The following is a 16,650-nucleotide window of genomic DNA, read 5'->3' as shown; positions in this document are numbered from 1 at the left end:
CCTTAGTGGTTCGACGTTTGAGCGCGCACTGGTAGACTGGTTCCCTGTCCCTCCATTGTCCTTCGAACTTCAAATATGGGGACAGCAGGTAGCTAGAAGTAAATCCCGAATGCACTAGGAGCCGGAGGCTTTCCTCCTATGCAGAATCCCACTTCCTGAATTCAAAATCTCCCAAGGTAATGTTTACGCGGAACCAGCCTATTGCAAAATGAGCGTCGATTTTCGCTGAATTCGAAAGTGTCTTTGACAAATATCAATAAACAGAAGGGTTTGCTTTTCAGATTTTAAAACCTATGCAGTTGAAATGCTTGAAAGTTTCCTTCATATAGATTTTGCGTACTTTTACTGATAAAACAAGAGTCTTTTTTTTTTGATAACCATGTAAGTCTATATAATTCAAGTAGCCTACCTCCATGCACAAAAACTGAATGGTGATTCAAAAACAGACAATCATGCTTCGCGCGCAGAGTTCGCTCGTACCCCCCCCCCCCCCCCCCGCCCTGCAAACAGGACGCTGGGAAGGGCTGACGAATTAATGCTCTGATTGGATAGATTTTGCGTGACCTGTGACCTGTAAGTCATCACGACCACGACCCTGCAAGGTTTGAAACGGCCGTTAAGACTGGGTCATTCATCAAACTTTCAGTCCCATTCATAAATGCGGCGCCTTTTTTGGTTGAAAAGCATAACAATGTAGGAAAATCTGAAAAACTTATCTGTTTCAACTCCCGTCAGTTGCTCAGGCTCCGTTTCGAATTCACGACGGGTCGAAATGCATATCATTCGACGCTCAAAATTTGTCCACATCAGTCCGCAATGAAAAAGAAATCACATCCAGTATGGTGTGTATGCATTTCTATGGCAAACTTTTTCGGATAGTATTTGCGCGCATTGGCAAACCGTGGGTCTACAGCTGCAGAAAGATGCTTTATACATAGGTCATGACAAATAACCCAGAATGCCATCCCCACTTCCTTCACAAGATTCTGTGAAGCTCATCTGCCCTTCCCAGCGCCCTGTTTGCAGGGGGGGTATATGAGCGAACGCGCAGATATGATCCAGTCTATGGCTATATCTACCGGTCCCCATATTAAGGGGGGGGGGGTGCAACCTCGTCTCCAGTGATTACTTTATTTGCAAAGTCGTTTCCAATAGTAATCCCTATATACGAATTTTCTTCCTGTATCCTGATTCGATACCGCAGTTAAGAAATTCAATGATATCGTGAACTTGGTGTTGTTTTTCCCCAACGTGTATTACGTGTTTTCACGATCATTGCAATTATAACGTCCACGTCTTCTCAACCATACTTCTTTCTTTTCAAATGTGCTCATATTAATAAGGGAATAACAGTGTGAGGAGCCGGTCTTCACTGCGTGATAATGACCAGGTTTGGGGTGACCGCTGTTAATGGACCGAGACGAAGGTCCATTAACAGCGGTCACCCCCACACTCGGTCATTATCACGCAGTGAAGACCGGCTCCTCACACTGTTATTCCTTTTTAACGAAATAAATAGTTAAAATGCTCCAATTTTGTGACTTTCTTTCGGCGATATTTCCAGACTTTTTTGTGTTCATGTTCATGGGCCATATTTTAGCTTAACAGATATAACGACGTAAACTCAACAGAAACTGCTGCCGTAGCGAAACAAATTACAACACTGGAGTGGAGACGGCCAGCAGGCTTGCCACCCCATAGGCGTAGCCAGCGGGGGGGGGGGGGGGGGGGGGGGGGGGGGGGGGGGTATTAAACTCCCCCCCCCCCCAATATTTGTTAATAGTGCCCTTCTTTTTGTAAACAAGTGCCCTTTGTAAAAAATACGTTGTGTCTTGTTTTGGTTTCATAGGCCGGTACGTGTGCCTTTTCTTTACATTTCGCGCATGTATCGCCCTGAAAAGCACAATATATGCCCGTAGGTGTAATATAACCGTGGGTTTTGAACAGCGCCCCCACCGACTGATGGTACACGCCCCCCCCCCCCCCCCCGCACTCTATTTGATTTTACGGAGGCCAAGTGTCCGGAGAAAAAAACGTGTACACATTTCAGCACGGATTTTAACCCCCCCCCCCCCCCCCCCCCAATTAAAAAAGACCATACTACGCTCCTGCACCCTTATGGTGGACCGGAGGGATCAGTGGGGCAGTCGTATCGGAGCCCAGCTGTTGCCGACTTGATGATGATGATGTAAGAGAGCAGGTATAGTGGTGGGAGCGTACTGCTCGACACCATGGGTACGAGATTGGGATTTAGTGGGGTTGGTTTGAGCAGATCGTGGTGCAAATTATAATAGGGATTAACGGTCAATTAATTTGTTTTTTTCTTAAGTGCACATGAGTCTGAAACCGTCAAAGACACATTGGTCTTCTATTTCAATAGACTGATCTCCCCTCCCCCTAAAATATGGTGACCGGCAGCTAGTTCCCATTTTAAAGCCAATATTGATTAGATCATCTCGACGTAAGTGTGCACAGTATGACTTATTTATTTTTGAACTCGATGCTTTACATCTACAATCCCAGCCAAAATTGTTGGGACACTTGGAAATACATGTACATGTACTACCTAGCCCGACTGCGTCTGGCCGTACAGTACTATCGCAAGCTCTGTAGTACGGCCAGACGCCCAATGCTTCCACAGAGACTGAATTTTTTTGGCCGCTGATGTAGCGATTTTGCTACAGATTTCGATCGAGGTTATCTTTCCATCCAGGACAAAAATTTCCAAAGTTAAGGTTCTTAGTCGTAGAGCAACTCATACCTTTTCGAAAAAAAACGTTCTTTGGTTTCAATATTTTCATCCATCTGGCCAAAAGACGACTTTCAAAATGGCGGCCGCGCTGTAATGTATGCATTATGCGAGCGCGCTTGGGCAAGATAATGAATATGCATTATTTAGTTCATGACCTCGTGTTTGTATGGCCAGCCGCGCCGAGTGTCCGACAAACGTCTTTTCGAAAAGGTATGAGTTGCTCTACGACTAAGAACCTTAACTTTGGAAATTTGTGTCCTGGATGAAAAGATAATCTCGATCGAAATCTGTAGCAAAATCGCTACATCAGCGGCCAAAAAAATTCAGTCTCTGTGAAAGCATTGAGCGTCTGGCCGTACTACAGAGCTTGCGATAGTACTGTACGGCCAGACGCAGTCGGGCTAGTACTACCTTAAGCCCGGTTCATACTTCACGCGAAAGCAAGTGCGAAGCGAAATTCATGTCGTCAACAATGGTGGACGCGCTCCGAACGTATTGTTGACGTCACGAATTTCGCTTCGCTTTCGCGTGAAGTATGAACCGGGCTTTAGCCTCCCACAGTTACCCACTCCATCAATATGTTATTGTCTCCAGCTGATGGAGCACACACGACATTAAAAAATGTTCTGAAATTGAATAATTTCTCTCTGGATTGATTTACGTTTACCTTTAAAGGCTTACAAAAAAAGTCGTATTCCTTTGTCTCCCCCACCTAGTATTCCAATATTAGGGCCTAATTAATTAAAACGAAAATGTCAAAAAATAGCACTAATGATGTTACATTTCGACAATAAATCACGACTTTATTCACCCTTTCCAACGGCCCTGTCAAAAGGCGCTGGGTGACTGTAAATTACTTGCACAAAAACGTGTAACTGAAACGAGGGCGTCGCAAAGTATCGTAGATATGTCGCTTGCAATGAACAATATGCACAAACGGAAGTGCTGATCGAGGGTCATGGTCAGTTATATACAAACATGTTTGCAATTAGAGCTCAGTGAAACGGTGACTGCCGTGTTCCTACAACCCGCACATAAGATTGTGCTACTCCCGAATAGAGTTAGGGTTAGGGTTAAGAATAGGAATATGTGCAGTCGGAAAATAGGGGTGTCGGAACAAAGAGGTGTAACCCAGAGAAACAAAGGTCACCAGCGCCCTTGGAAAAGTGGTACTTGGGACGACTAAAACGAAGTTTATGTGCTGATAATTTATTTCAAGAAAGCGGGCTCCAGACTAGACTAGTCCCCCCATAAAATATTGGGACCTGTAGCTACTTCCGATTTAAAGCCATTGATTGGATCACCTCTGCGCGTGCGCAGCCTTAAAGAGCGCCATCTAGCGTCAAAAAAGTCCCCCGGCCCCACCTCCCGATTTTCACATGTGCAGCACTTGCGTATGCCTGGAAATTTTTGGGGATGTTGTTTGGGTCCACCCTTGGTGCCCCCTTATACAAGCTGGTATCCCATTCCCTTATTTTTTTACCTGGCTACGCCACTGCCTGGGCCGCGATTTTTTCCCAAAAAAGACATCCGTTTCCCATCTTCAAATTGGTCCATTATATGCCTTGCATCTAATGACTTGTTCTCCACAACACAAACCCAAAATAGGATTTTCGTCTTGTGAGAATTGTTACTTCCTCACTTAAGTTATTCAAAAGGTAACATGAGAAGAAGTGAAAAGCGCTCACTGGGGTTCGAACTCGGATCAACTTCTTCCATTAACTAGTCCAAAATCAGCTGTCAGTCGTCGGTGATGTATACATCATTATTCCTTGTTATATAACTTATTCTCTAAAGCCTTGGACATCATGAATATGCATAACGCAGAGAGAGGGCCGTCATTTGATATTTTCGGATCTCGTTTGGGGAAAAAAAGTAATTCGCGCCCGGGCCAGGACTTACCTCTCGTACCCCCGCCCTACAAACAGGGCCAGGGCGCTGGGAAGGGTAGTCTTTGCCATGACTGGGCTCCGTGGATAATGGGTTATCCTCAGACTATGGAAGGGCTGATGAGCTTCACAGAATCTTGTGAAGGAAGTAGGGATGGCTTTCCGGGTATAACTTATCACGACCTATATAAAGACATATAGCTGCAGCTGTTTAAGACTGCAGTGAGCTAATGCGCGCAAATACTATCCGAAAACTTTCTCATAGAAATGCATACATCCCATACCAGATGTTATTTGCGGACCATGTGGACAAATTTGAGCGTCGCAAAATATGCAATTTGACCCTTTGTGGATTCGAAACGGAGCCTGAACAGGTGTAGTCTGGGTATCACCCGTTATCTACGGAGCGCCGTCTCCTGTATAACGTCTGATATATCAAAGCATGCAGATTTGTGCGATCCTGCGCCTCAGCCAATCGGAGTCGACTTTACTAAATCGTGAGCGATTTAGTAAATGGGAGCGCTGTTCAAAACCTATATCATGGTTAATGGTAGACAATAACTACCTTGTATAGGCTGTTATGTACTTTTGAATTTTTGTTTGCTAAAGAATGAATTTTTGTCATATTTGGATAGAGTTTACCTTCCTGAGCCGGAAAGCCATTGCTAACATATTTTTCCATCTACTGTACGTGTGGCGACCATTTTGAAATTTCCAAGATAGCGGCTATCCACTGGGAGTACCCCTTCAACAATGATTTACTTGGGTTCCTTAGTATCAATAACATGGGGTTTGCCGCCCAAAATGGACTTCATACGACATTCAGGTGCAACCTTATTATTTAAATGAAATTCAAGATGGCGGCTATTTTGAAATATCCAATATGGCTGCCATCCATTGGGATGCCTCAATGTGTTAATTAGATTCATGGGTACCAACTTGATGGAGTTTGCCACCAAAATTGACTTCAGACGACATTCGAGTCGAAATTTAATATACAAATTAGTTCAAAATGGCGGCCATTCAGAAATCCAAGATGGCTGCTATCCATTGTGAGTACCCCGTCCACAATGATTTACTTGAGTTCATTCAAAAACATGCGTTTGTCAAATGGACTTCATACGACATTCAGATGCAATATGTTATTATGTAAATAAAATCCAAGATGGCGGCTATTTTGAAAAGTCCAAGATGGCTGCCATCCATCTGGGATACATCATCAGCAATGCGTTATTTGTATTACTTGTCATCAAATTCATGCGGTTTGCCACCAAAATTGACTTCGTACGACATTCGAGTCCAAATTATTATGCAAATAAGAAAAAAATGGCGGCTATTTTGAAATATCCAAGATGGCTGCCATCCATTTGGAGTACATCATAAACAATAATGTACTTCGGTTCCTTGGTATCAAAAACATGGGGTTTGCCACCAAAATGAACTTCATATGACAATCAGGTCCGAAGTTATTAAACAAACTAGGTCTGATGGTGGCCATTTTGAAATCCAAGATGGTCGCCACATGGTAGATGAAAAAAAATGTTACCAATGGATTTCCGGCTTAGGAATTTAAACAGCCGTTTAAAACCTTGCAGGGTCGTGGCCGTGATGACTGGCAGCTGGGGCCAGTTTCAAGGAGTTGCTGATGCAAAGTCTTTCTTGGCAAAAACAGGATTGCCAACCAAATTTCCATGTGATGTATATTGCTTATGATTGATATTCAGCTGTTGTTTGCTTAGCATGAAAATCACATGGAGTTTTTGCTGGTAACCTGCTTTTACTAAGCCAGACTTTTTTTGTGTGCTTAGCAGCTCCATGAAATTGGCCCCTGTCACACGTCACGCAAATTCTATCCAATCAGCCAGAGCGTAAATTCATCAGCCCTTCCCAGCGTCCTCAGTGTTTGCGGGGGGGGGGGGGGGGGGTTACGGGGTACAAGCGAAGGCCAGGACTAGTCTGGCTCCAATACCCCATTGTCATCTGGATTTCAAAATTGGGACAATACTAAGGGACATACGTTATTTTCAACCTAGTTTCCAGGTAGTAGTGGGAGCATACTGCTGGACTACAGGCCACTTTGGTACAGGGATATAACACGTTGCCTGGATCGACATATCAGGATCAAGAATTATCTAGTCTGATTCAAGATAATATTTAATAACTGCACACTTCAAAATAAACTGTCACACCAAATTTCAAATTCTTTTCAAATACCAAGATTAATGCACAACGATAACCACACTGACAAAAGTAATATAACTTATAAGTGGGCTTATGAAGCCCAATAGGGAACTTGCATTTTAGGTACAATCACTGAAAATCTACCTTAACAAGTTCAAACTTCATTTTTTCTAAGCATTGGGGTAATTTTTTACGTGGCGGCTCAGCGCGCAAAAAGAAATGGTTTAATTTGATGATTTTATGTTTCTACTTTGCATTTGGACAGATTAACAATTGAGCTACATCATTAGCAAACACTTTTCAAGAATTTGCATCATTCAGGGTGGGGCTACTCTTTCGAAAAAGTTGGGGAGGCAAACGACAAAAACAAACCAAGAAACCAGCTGTGACGGTGATATCGAATTAGCCGAGGTAGGCAGAACATGTCAAAATCAAATTGTAATAATTCCCTTCGGGAGGAAAACTGTTCTCTAAAAAAAAAGGTGGTAAATCTCTCCAACTGAAATTAGCAAACAAATAGCTTGATTGTGTTCCGTTGAAATTTCAGCTTATATAAATATGTCTTTTAAGAGGCGAATAACGACTTAAATATACGTGCATAGACCTAAATGGTTTCGTTTTTGGAGGGATTAATTGAGGTACCGTGGCGATTTCTAAGTTTTTTCCCCCCTTCTTTTTCTGTGGACGCATAAATTGTGAGTTTTATACAAGGTATTACAAACAAAATCTTGTCCTTTTTGGTACATTCTTCAGATCAGATTGTGGTTCAGTCCACTGTCGAAAGTCCTGTTGAATTTATTGGGAGCGCTATTTTTTTAAGCTCTTAAACAAAAAATAAGGAGCGCGGTAGGAGCACCTGCGCGATCGCGCTCCTCAAAAAGAATAGTCTGCTTATTTCATGGTCTGCAAATTAATACCAAATGGAGTGATTTTCATAGAAGACTAATTTTGCGTCTCATTTGTAGACAGTTTTGACGTTTAAAAAAGTTAGCACACAATACGTGCTGTTTGTACGTGTGCGTGTACAATAAATCACTTGGTAACCGTTTTGCATTATAGTAATGGTAAAAATTGCAATTCTTTCATTAGGAAAACTAAAAACAATTAATGACAATCCGTCCATAACTTTTGGACTTGTTACCTATTCACAGACAATCAACCAACCAACCAACCAACCAACCAACCAACAAACAAACAAACAAACAAACAAACCAACGCCGATAAAAACATAACAACTGCACATCTTATGCAAAGTTGTACGTTTACTACGCCCCTTTACTGCAAAATGGTGCAATTAAAGCTTTTGTATAGTTTAATCTCCGAATTTCTGAACTATGTAACTACATTTGGACAATTGAAAAGTTAAAAGATAACCTTAAAATAGGTATTTCTTTGTTTCTCATCATAAATTTACTACTTGCCAAAAATACTCTTTGGTGTGATAAAAATCCTATAAGAAGGGTTTTCAAAGATTGTACCTGAAATTGCATATGAAAGATGACTTAAGACAGTAAGCCCACTGACCACAACAAGCACTACTAATACTGCTATTTAATAAAGTAATACATAAGCACAATTTCATACTATACATTTATCTTGGTGTATTTCTTAAGAAGGTACAAGATAGTGATCTGTCAATTATGGGAACAGGAACTGAGATTTATCAAATAAGGAGAAAATATCATTCCCATGTTGAATTACAATCAGATACACTTGTCTGGATTATCAAAAAGCAATATGATATTAGGGATAACGTAGACCTGAAACTGATGCCATAATGATGTGACCGATCTGTTGGTGTATATGTAAGACCTCAAAGTCTCAAGTCAGTGTAAAAGAATTGAAGGAGCAGGTATTGGTCAATTATCAAGCATTCATGTCGGTAGGCTGACAAAATTACATACAACCACACATATTACCTAAAATGGGTCATAAAGTTCACAAAAATAGCATATCACACTGGTCATCATTGGCAGCATCAAGGTACAGAGTCATGTGCAATATACACGAAGAAAGCTCACTATAAAATACATAAATATTCATGTATAGTGCTTTTACTTTAAACTTTTGCTTTTTTATTTAATTCAAAATTATTGCTTTTACATTATGTTACTATTTACACTTACTACATGTAGGTTTGTGTTCAACAGATGTTTCATGTGACATGCTGAGGTTTATAGAAATCTTTAATGTGATTTCTAATAATGAACATGCAGTTTTCTCAATATGTAAATGTTGAACTTACTACGCTGAACATCAGTTGGGTAGTTCATAAACAAAAATGTGACGTTCCTTTTGCTCTTGGCCAGTTTCTGGCAGATTGTGTGGCTACAACGGTGACTTGGATGATCTAATTAAACAGAAAGCAGTTTAATGTGTGCACATGTCGGCCACAGAATTTAAACCGGATTTTTGCAAATACTGTTTCCATTAATGTCCATCAATCCATTTCATTAATTGGGTTATCCCATCCTTGCCATAATTTACTCATATTTCTGTGACTCTCTGCTTATGACGATCACCTTCACAAGTCTGTTTCAGACCGATACCTTTAAGAGCCCATAGGTCAAAGTCTAATCCACATCCGTCAAACTGGATCCTTTCCCCTTTGTAATTCGCCCATGTGCTGTGCTGGATGACTTCTTGTCCTGTAGAGATGAAGCCAATATGCAACATGTTAACCTTTCAAACTAATTCAGCCAGAGCCAGGCCAAAATGATCTGAATGGTCAAAGTGTGAATAAATCGGTCTGAGCAAAATTGGCTAATACATGTACAATGTACTTCAAAACTTAAAAGAAGATGCTTTTTCAGTCTAAACAGGTCGGGGGGGGGGGGGGGAGGGGGCCAAGGGCGGATCCAGAACACCATTTTTTTGGGGGGGCCAAAAATATGTTGGTCCCCCCAAAAAGTGGGTCAAAAACTTACGGCGTGGGGTTCAGGGCCCGCTTAAGGGCCCCGAAATTTGTTTGGATTCTAGATGCTCTGTGGTGCGATCTGAGGCAATTTCTGACCACTTTAACCAATGTTTTTTGAGGAAAAGATGGTGGTGTACTCATTGCCTGCCTTTATTGCGAAGTCACATAAAAAATAAAAAAAATTGGTTTCGTTTTGGGGGGGGGGGGGGGGCCATGGCCCCCTTTAGCCCCCCCCCCCTGGATCCGCCCTTGGAGGGGGCAGGTATCATAGGTCAGTGGCGGCGTTGTTCAAAACCGACGATTATGCACACCAACGGCTAATACATGGTGCTTTTCAGGGCGATACAGGTGCGCAATTCAGAAAAAGGCACCCAAAACGGCAGATGCCACAAAAAAGGGCAACACTTCTTTTCAAAAAAGGGCACTTGTTCAGGAAAAAAGGGCACTTCTTAAAAAAAAGGGCACTCTTTACAAATTATTACAGGGGGGGGGGGTAAGCCCGTAAAAAAAGGGCATTTGCATGGAAAAAGGCAGTCTTTACAAAATATTTGGGGTAAATACCCCCCCCCCCCCCCCCCCCCCCCCCGGCTACGCCTATGAAATGCACATGGTTCATCTCAGAGCCACCTGTCTTTAGATAGTAATTATACTCCACATGGTGATTCCACACACTTCCAGATCCGTAAATGCTGCACTTGTTTATTCCGGCCTGTTTTGTTAATAGACCATCTTGCATGAGCACAGTTGTATTTAAAGGGTGAAGATATTGCACTATTACCGTATTGCTTGTGCTGGATGTCACATCCACAGTCCCTGTGTATTTGCCCAGCTGCTTCTTGATGGACAGGTGGAAGGCGTGGCGCACTTCCCCATTCAAAAGACAACACACGATCACTAACCACAAGCCCTGAAAAATACAAAGGAAGCAAACTCCTCTTAAGATAGAGGCAGTGATTTATTCATTAAGCAGTAAATTGTATGCAGTAAAATAACAACATTTAAGGAAATATATAGTTACCAAAAAAAAAAGACTGTTCAGGAAATTTAATAAACCTAACAAACTGTTGCAAAATATCCTTAAAGGTGAAGTAGATCATTTGCAGCTACCCAAAAAGTGTTTGATGAAATTATTGTTGAAACGCTTAAAAACATAGCAATGGCAAAAAACTCACTATGAAATTATTCTTTCTGACAGAAACGCCTGTGTGGTTGCTATTATTCGTAGGTTCTGTGCATAACATCGCGTATTTACCATCAGCTGAATGAGAACGTGTCCTAGATACTGATTTCGAGCCCAATTCAAAACATCACTCTGCAAGTTTTGAAATGAAATTGAGATCCCAGAATATTGTTTCTCGGAATATACAACATTCTCCAAGCTAATATTTCATCAGGTTAGTTGTTAGGCACCTGTCTTAAGATTTTGAGCACTTTTGTTGCTTCAAACAAACAAAATTTCACAACTTACAAATGATCTACCCTACCTTTAAATAAACTGCCAAATGCCCAGTGGTTTAGTTTGTAAAGATACTTTTTCCCCTACAAAAGAACAACTGATCAAAAAGTATATTACAAGAATTATGGGTTTTGTGCAAAGGTAATTACCTCTAGCGGTCAAAATGAAGCGAAAAATAAATAATATTTTTTAAAAAAAAGGAGAAAGAGAGAGTAATTCATCCTGGTCATTTGGTGTTGTGAATGTTTGGTGTTGTGAATGTTTGGTGTTGTGAATGTTGTGAACGTTTACCAGTGTTCTAGTACATTAAATACCGTCTCGACATGGGCAATTGCAATTAACAAACCACCAAATTACCCTCCTTTGGCTTAGTGATTGACATAATGATGTCCTTAAAAGCTATTGTTGCGGTATAAAGTGATTTAAGTTAATTCTATTTGTAATCAACAGTACACAGACACTGTAGCTTGGACTGAGCTTGAAGAAACAGAGAGTGTGAAATCATTGCATAAATTATCAATTAATAAAAGAGAGGAGAAAGCCCCTCACTGATTTCTAGGGAAAATCAGTGGAATCAAGGCAGAGATGGAAAACTTGATCCACTTAAGCAAAGTTGTGTTCTTTTTACCCAGTTCCTAACAACGGAATACCACAAAAGCAGTTGAGTCATTTTGTTCTTTGGCAAAATGCTATGATGATGACAGTGTAAGTTTTGAAACGCTTTAAAAGAATGATGATTATACCTGAAAGCTGTTCATGATAACAAAGATGTACTCAAAGATAGTGTGGATGTGAGTGATGACACCGATGGTCCAAGTGATTCCAAGCATGGGTAGCAACACAAGGGAGCTACGCAATCCAGTCCTAAGAAAACAATCATACATCAAAGATCAACAGTTTGTGTTATCACATGGTCAATTGCATGTGTATATGTACTGCTTGTGGAAATGTTAACTAACTGCGTGGCCGTGTATCTGCCTGCACTTAACCTGCTGGAATTCCATTTTAACCTGAGATATGTTTGGATATCTAGAGAGATTTCTACTGTTGCACAGAAATTAACACCAATATTCAACACTTTGAATGTTTTCCATGTTTCTGGTATTCAGATGATTCAAACAATTCAAGTATGATTCAAGAAAAGCATGATATGACTTGACATGTTCATTAATAAACATCTGTCAATCATACGTATATTTGGCCAATCAGGAAAAGACTCAGGAGGTATTTTAAATGGTCAAACTAGACCGAGTTAGCCCACAATTATATTCCTCAGCATTTGGACTTACTTAACTTTGGTCAAACTATCCTGACTGCACACCTTGGAGGCCATCACTGTCGTCTTGATTACCAATGCCAACACCACAAAATTCACCTTCAAAAGAACAAAACAACTTGTTATAATGGTCAATAATAGATCAATGCTGTTGACTAATCATAGCCGTGATTGTGCAGCCAATGTCCGACATCAAACTGACATGTATGTACTTTACACTGCTGAAACAGATGGAGATGCACATATTGTTGCACTCATGTGCACTAGGAGGGGCTAGTTCATTGGAGTAGATCGAGGCTTGAACCTTGCCTTGAAATCGTTCTGTTCAAACGTCTATATACTACAAGTACTTTAGAGCAGACCACTTTTGGAAAAGCAGTACAACGTTCATATCCTCAATAGCCTGGAAAAACTGCACCAGATGTAGGAAAAGAGGCCCTATCTATGAACATCTTCATCCCTTAAAAATTCATTAAAAGTCCATTTCTCTGTGAAAAGAATCTTTAAGAGATGTTTCATGGACATTTACATGGGGCTTATATAGGACTAATCCTGTAAGGGAATTTTCACTTTTTTTAATGACCCTGGCCACTGAGGATTATCATTGGTTATACATAACGGTGCACTGGGTCTATTTCCATGGGTAAACAAAGGACTTCTTAAGGGTGTTTTCACAGACTCCTAATCTTGCTTAATATGTTGAAAAATCCGTGAAAATTTAGTTAAATGTCATTTCAAGGGAAAATGGCTCTTTAATGAATTTTTAAGGGATGAAGATGCAGACACTTGTTCATGCCCCTCACTATGACCTCTGTGCATGAACATTGGATGGTCCTTCATCATCAATCTGCAGCCGATTTTACAAACCTTTACACAATGGTGTAACTCCACTTGCACCACAGTTTATTGCGTAAGTTGTGCAACATTTTAATTAACACACATTTCACGAAAGATTAATAGTGAGTAAGGGGGAGGGAAGACCGGACACCATCTTCCAATAGGAGACGCTGGTCGCAGGGGATGATCATGGACACTAGAGGATAATAGGAGGCACTACACCTCATACCAACAAATTTGCCAACAGATGTAGGATTTTGCCGACAGACAGACAAGTTTGCCAACAAAATTTAATAGTGGGGGGATATGCCACACCCACATCCCCTATAGCAATGCATGTGACTCGACCCTAATCAACCACACTAATCCTTATCTGTGAAATAAGAACAAGTATACCCCATGAGCTTATAAAACAAATGGATCCAGGAAAATGCTCTTACCAGCATGATAGCACAAGCTGGGCCAACAAATGCCCAAATTAAGCCATTCACAGGATTCAACCAACATCTGGAGAAGAAAAACAAAACAAACAAACACCTTATAGTTCAATGATATAAAAACATACATAGGGATTAAAAGGTATCCATCACGCTACACTAGTTATGAAGCAGACATTTATCAGTCTTATGTTGTCAAGTTAATTACATTATTAAGTTACAAATTTTAAATCACTAATCAATTCACAAGTCCAGTCATTGTGGAACAGGCCAGGAACAATAGCAAAGGAATGCTTTTGTAACAGAATAAACAGGGAACCCACAAAAGTAACCCACACACGAAGGGATAATATAAAAAAACCATTAATAAACAAACCATTAACTTACTGATCTTTATTAAGGTTTTATGAATAACTTAAAGAGGTTGTGGAATGCTCGAAGACATTTCCGTCATTTTTCGGGTATATGTAGCCTAAGGTGTGATGAAATAAAACCACTATTGTTTCTGTCATGAAATGAATACAAAAGGTACTTTTGAGAGCTGTTTTTCAGGTCCTGTTTCCACCTGAACGTGCAATTGTGTAAAAGTCATCGTTGGGAGCAGCAAACAAAACATAGTAAATCGTGACGTAATAAACAGGACTCCCTATGCAGCATAGTATAGACGAGTCCTGTTTATTACGTCACAATTTTTCTGATTTTACGAAGAACCCGACGACTGTTGATTTCAATTATGCGCTCGCTGACCAACAAATTACTCGATGAATTTCAGTTTAATAAACATATAAACGCACATTACAAAAGAATGGGAGTTTGTCATTATGATATATATGGGTCTACTCCACAATAAAAAAAATATAAAAAACAAAACCACTTTCAGCATTCCACAACCTCTTTAAGCTTTCCATTGATATCTTGGATGCACTGCTTTGTACCTGCCAATGATGTGGAAGATACATGTTCCATTGATTGATGTTTGAAATGCAACTGGCGCTGCAGCTCAAGATCATCAATTGATGGAAATTATGTTTTGTTCATGTTTTTGTTGAATACCTTGTGAAGCGATACCCCAGTTTATGTTAAAATTAATAGCGGTGGTCATTAAGTACATAGCTTGTTAATATAATCTCTTTGTTTGGGGTTACCTTTTTGGGGGGGGGGTAGACACCCTGCATTTTTTTACTTGACTTGAGACTGGGTGACTTGTGATTGACCTGTGATGGATTGTTGAAAATTTGTGGAAACTTTACAACACTGCTCATACGTAAATGTATGGAAGTGTAGATAGGACATGGTTAAAAATAAATCTAATTCGTACGAACGAATTACTAAACCGTACGTACGAATTACTAATTCGTACGTACGAATCACTAATTCGTACGTACAAATTACTAATTCGTACGTACGAATTACTAAACCGTACGTACGAATTACTAATTCGTACGTACGAATTACTAAACCGTACGTACGAATTACTAAATCGTATGTACAAATTAATAAACCGTACGTACGAATTAATAAACAGTACGTACGAAATACCAATCCGTACGTACGAAATACCAATTCGGCGCTGTCGTCATGTAGTTACTCCTGGACCATATTAGTAACAGTGCTTCTGACTTAAAGGGAAAATACAACAATTGTAAACATAAAAAAAACACGAAATGATCAAATTATCACGAAATACCTTACAGAATTATTAGGGACTGACAGTCAAAAGCATCCTTTTAAATCGTGGCTCCTGGTGTGCTGACATTTTCAAGAAAAAATGTATTTTTCCAACGCTGGTCGGCCGACCAGCGTTGGAGAAAATGGGCTTTTTTTCAGAAACTGTTCTTAATAATTTTTCAAATTTAGTTATTCTGACTTTTTTTGCAATTGATCACACACCTGTGAAGGGGTGCAAGCCTGCTAGACTGATTCTCTGACCTTAAAATTCCCCAAAGTGTATTAATTGCATCGTTTCATGTTAAGTGGGGTCAGGAAACCAGACTTCAAGAACATGATAGGTTTTCTTGGTTTTTCCAGCATCTACAAGCCCAAAACATGAAACAAGTCAGTTTAACAATATTTTATATAACATACTAGTCCTCCAAATCAATTAATTTCTGAAAATTGCAGCAAAAGCAAATGATGTACATTCACTTTAAGTTAGACCGATATGAAAGTTAGTCCTCAGATTTATCAAAAATCGGCCAAATTTCCCAGAAGTGCTAAAAATACACTATAAACACTTAAAATCAAATGCAGATTGGTAGTATTTCCTTAATCATTATTATGTAATTCAATTTACATAATAATCAATCTAGTCACATAAACATGTGAAATTATTGTTAAATTTCGAGCAAAACGCGGATCCGGCCACGATGAAGTCTGTTTCCCAGTGAACCTCAGCACCTAGACCAGCCAACCTGTCCCATTATGCAAGGGTTTGTTTTTAAAACAAATGTACACTTTTTGGTTCAAATTTGCCGTTTTTCTGTCAAATAACCATTTTTGCAGAATTCTGTCAGAAATCTGCCAAAAAATCCATTCTGTCAAATTTTAGTAATCCGTACGTACTAAGTAGTATTTCGTACGTACGGTTTATTAATTCGTACGTACGATTTATTAATTCGTACGTACGATTTATTAATTCGTACGTACAGTTTATTAATTCGTACGTACGATTTAGTAATTCGTACGTACGGTTGAGTAATTCGTACGTACGAATTAGATTTATTTTTAACCATGTCCTATCTACACTTCCATATAAATGGCTGGCAAGTTCAGATACACTTTGGCTTTGTCTGACTTACACTTGATCAGGCACTCCGTAATCTGTCCATTTGACACCTGCAGATATTGCCACAATCACCATCGGCAACACTGCAAACAAATTGAAATACTATATAGTCGAATAAAG

The 16,650-nt window shown here is 40.0% G+C and overlaps 1 protein-coding gene across 2 annotated transcripts in view; it reads right to left on the bottom strand.

The window, feature by feature from the left end:
- Window positions 1-6,769: 6,769 nt before the first annotated feature.
- Window positions 6,770-16,650, bottom strand: part of LOC119720608 (adhesion G protein-coupled receptor E3-like) — a 49,030-nt gene continuing 39,149 nt past the window's right edge. For both annotated transcript variants that reach the window (XM_038190343.1, XM_038190344.1), the window contains 6 exons: window positions 16,544-16,613; window positions 13,749-13,815; window positions 12,485-12,570; window positions 11,939-12,059; window positions 10,518-10,646; window positions 6,770-9,470 (listed from right to left, as the gene is read on the bottom strand). In XM_038190343.1, coding sequence (XP_038046271.1) covers window positions 9,396-9,470; window positions 10,518-10,646; window positions 11,939-12,059; window positions 12,485-12,570; window positions 13,749-13,815; window positions 16,544-16,613 — 548 coding nt within the window. In that variant the 3' untranslated portion in view covers window positions 6,770-9,395. The remainder of the gene's footprint in view (window positions 9,471-10,517; window positions 10,647-11,938; window positions 12,060-12,484; window positions 12,571-13,748; window positions 13,816-16,543; window positions 16,614-16,650) is intronic.

The sequence above is a fragment of the Patiria miniata genome, unplaced genomic scaffold, assembly GCF_015706575.1.
Source record: "Patiria miniata isolate m_02_andy unplaced genomic scaffold, ASM1570657v1 HiC_scaffold_9, whole genome shotgun sequence".
Lineage (NCBI taxonomy): Eukaryota > Metazoa > Echinodermata > Asteroidea > Valvatida > Asterinidae > Patiria > Patiria miniata.
This window is presented reverse-complemented; position numbering and strand designations above follow the sequence as displayed.